The sequence below is a fragment of the Accipiter gentilis genome, chromosome 7 (genome assembly GCF_929443795.1).
Source record: "Accipiter gentilis chromosome 7, bAccGen1.1, whole genome shotgun sequence".
Classification (NCBI taxonomy): Eukaryota; Metazoa; Chordata; class Aves; order Accipitriformes; family Accipitridae; genus Astur; species Astur gentilis.
This window is the reverse complement of record NC_064886.1, coordinates 20,135,767-20,138,911: the sequence shown is the minus strand read 5'-3', so window position 1 is coordinate 20,138,911 and position 3,145 is coordinate 20,135,767. Positions and strand designations below refer to the sequence as shown.

The 3,145-nt window shown below is 48.2% G+C and overlaps 1 protein-coding gene across 1 annotated transcript; it reads right to left on the bottom strand.

Moving 5' to 3' along the window:
• Positions 1-283: 283 nt before the first annotated feature.
• Positions 284-2,858, bottom strand: FZD10 (frizzled class receptor 10). The gene has a single exon (XM_049805415.1). The coding sequence runs from the start codon at positions 2,808-2,810 to the stop codon at positions 1,050-1,052; it is 1,761 nt and encodes a 586-aa protein (XP_049661372.1). The 5' UTR covers positions 2,811-2,858; the 3' UTR covers positions 284-1,049.
• Positions 2,859-3,145: the final 287 nt, after the last annotated feature.

Here is a 3,145-nt window from a genome sequence, read left to right as displayed (position 1 = left end):
GGAGCATGAAAAATAATTGTATATTACAAATATATACAGCACAAAACTGTGCACCCCCAGCACAGTAAAGAGCATCACTTTATACAAAGCTTCCCTTTGCAGAATCTAGTGCTTCTTGATCTATTCATAGTGAGAATTTGTTTAACAATAGAAAGAGTCAATAAGCCCTTTGGGTCTCTTTGAATTGATCCCCCCCCCTTTTTTTTGCACAAATCAGTCCAAACGTGTATAACATTGGCTTGATTTCCATTAAAAAGCCACAAAATGTAACACTAAAGGGTTTCTGAGGACTAGACCTCTTAGTTCTTTTGTTAAGAGATTTCTTTTGTTGTCTTTATGTACAGCAAAATACTTGTTTCTCTTTTCATGTCATGGTAAGAAAAAAAATGTATTGCACATTATTCTTATTCACAAAGTTTGTGTCTGGTGCAGGAAGTTTCTCTTTTAGTGAAAGAATATTGGTGAGCATTATAGATTGAACCTATTTTTAGGCACTCCAAACCCACTAGGCTGAGATGAGTTGTAAAGGATTTCTCTCTCTCTGTGTCTTTTTTATAAAAAGTTAGCACGGAAGTTGCTTTCACAGATAGCATCCTTACTGAGGATAGGCCTCTTTGGGACCTTAGTTTCCCTAAAGAGACAATGCTCACTTGGGCCCTTTTAAAATCAAATCATTGCTCCATAAAACTTGACCATACCTTGTTACTCAGAAACCTGTAGGAAATCCAGCTCAGCTACATGAAAAAGTTAAATAGGGTGTTGGGTTTTGGTGGTTTTTTGAAAAATAAATCTGAGGCCTGGATGAAGTACTTAACTAACAAATTAGTAACAGAAGAGACTGTTTTAATTCACAATATTTCTTTCACTGAAAACCTTTCCACAAGTACATTTACCTTCAGTTTTTCACCAGGTCCTGAATTCAGCGTGATACATTTTTTTGCCTTGAGATATTAAACCGTTCTGACAAAAAAAATATTTTTAAATTTTTGACCACTACTGTTGACATTTGTAAGTCTGTAAGGTGAGATGTAGTCTCTTCTAAAACCTGGTCACACACAAGTGGGTGGCTGTAATGTCGATTCGTATTTTGCAAGGTGAGTTTTCTGTGGATGTTGAGGTTTTTTGTAGATTCCGCTACTTGTAATAACACTTGCAGGTTTTCTCCTGCTTCTCTTCTTCAATCTTCGACTACAAACATTTTGCCAGGACTGAAGAGTCTTGGAAGTCCAGATCCACATACCACTAGTAATGCCCACAACTAATAACATAAAAATTTTGACCATAAAAATTTCTACTGCTGGAATAGAGTTATTCATCATGCAGTCTAAATTTTTAGTCTGATTGTTCATCTTGCATTTCTGTTGAGTTGCCACAATTTTCCAATAATCCATATTAAGTCTTTCATAAAAATAGCAAGCTATCACACAAGTTGCAGGCACTGTATACAAGACTGAGAAGACGCCAATCCTGACCATAAGTTTCTCCAACTTGTCAGTATTTTCTCCACCTGTTTTCATCACCCTCCTGATATGAAAAAGGGCCACAAAACCAGAAAGAATAAAAGAAGTGCCAATGATTAGATAACAAGCCAAAGGAATGAGTACAAACCCCGTCAAGGCATTCACATCCATGCTTCCAACATAGCACAACCCTGTCAGCTCATCTCCAGCCACCCTTCTCATAACTAGGATCATTATGGTCTTCACAGCCGGAATGGCCCACGCTGCCAAATGGAAGTAGCTACTGTTTGCTTCAATCGCTTCGTGCCCCCATTTTTTCCCAGCTGCTAGAAACCACGTTAAAGTCAAGATCACCCACCACAAGGAACTTGCCATACCAAAGTAATACAGAACCAGGAACACAATGGTGCAGCCAGTGCTCTCCAGTCCTTCCTGGATGACATAGAGTTGGCCACTGTCCCTATCGCAGGCAATACTTTCAGCACCCGAAAAGAGGCGAATAATGTACCCCACTGAGTAGACACAGTAGCACATGGAGAGGAAGATAATGGGCCGCTCGGGGTACTTGAAACGCTGAGGATCTATCAGAAAAGTGAGTACGGTGAAAGCACTGGAGAAGAAGCACAGAATGGACCAGATGGCAATCCAAATGACAGCGAATTGTTTGTCATCCTTGCTCCAGTACACGTCAACCCCTGGAGTGCAGAGCGGTGCGCAGGAAGCGCTCTTTTCCACGTGGTGGAACTTGCCAGGATTTTCACAGGAGGTTCTGCTGAGGCTGTCCTTATGCTGCTGCAGATCGTGGCCACCGCTGGGCCGCTGTGGACGAAACATGGGTGGCAGCATGCTGGACCCTCGGGGCGGCTCATCTGACCCGTTGTTGGGGGCTTCCATGCACAGGTAATTGGGGTCATTCTTGTTGGGCAGTTTGCTGCAGTCCAGAGAGTCTGGCCACTTAAAGTTGAACTGCTCCATAATAGGAGAGCATTTCAGCCTCGCCTGCTCGCACATGACCCTGCAGGCTGGGATCGGCGTGGAAACCTGCTCCGTGCACATCGGGGCGTAGAGGGAGCAGAGGAAGAATTTCAGGTGGCTGTGGCAACCGTACTCCACCAAGGGGGCAAACTCGTGCAGCTGAATGGCAGCTTCCCTTTGGTTTTCGTGTCCCATCAGGTTCGGCATCCTCGTCATGTTGTACCCTATATCCTTGCACATGGGGATTTCTATGGGCTGGCACCTCCCGTCGCCGGGGCGGTCAATGTCTATGGAGCTTATCGCCGCGCAGAAGCCGGTCAGGCAGCAGAGCAGCGGCAGCAGCCTCCGCACCAAGTTCCTCGGCGCTGGCCCCATTGCGGCGGCCGCGGCCAGCCAGCCACGCGTGCGGCCGGAGCGCGGCTCCCTCCCGCGGGGGGGGGGGCGTGCGGGGCGGGGAGCGGGTGGCCGGGGTAGGAGGGCGGGGGGCCCGGGCGGGAGTCACTTCAGCGGCCGCACGGCTCCTCCTGCCCGGGACCGCATCGCCCCCGACCTTCGCGAGGGAGCTGGGCGGCGGGGGCCGGCGGCGCGCCGGTCAGCATAGCCCGGGCCGCGGCCGCGGGCAGCGCCCGCCCCGCTCAGCGCCCGGCGCCGCTCCGCATCGGCCCCGCCGGCAGCGCCGGGGAGCGACCAGGCAAAGAGAAAGCACCCCC

Excerpts from the sequence above, each read along its gene's own strand:
- FZD10 (XM_049805415.1), bottom strand. The coding sequence starts at position 2,810 with ATGGGGCCAGCGCCGAGGAACTTGGTGCGGAGGCTGCTGCCGCTGCTC.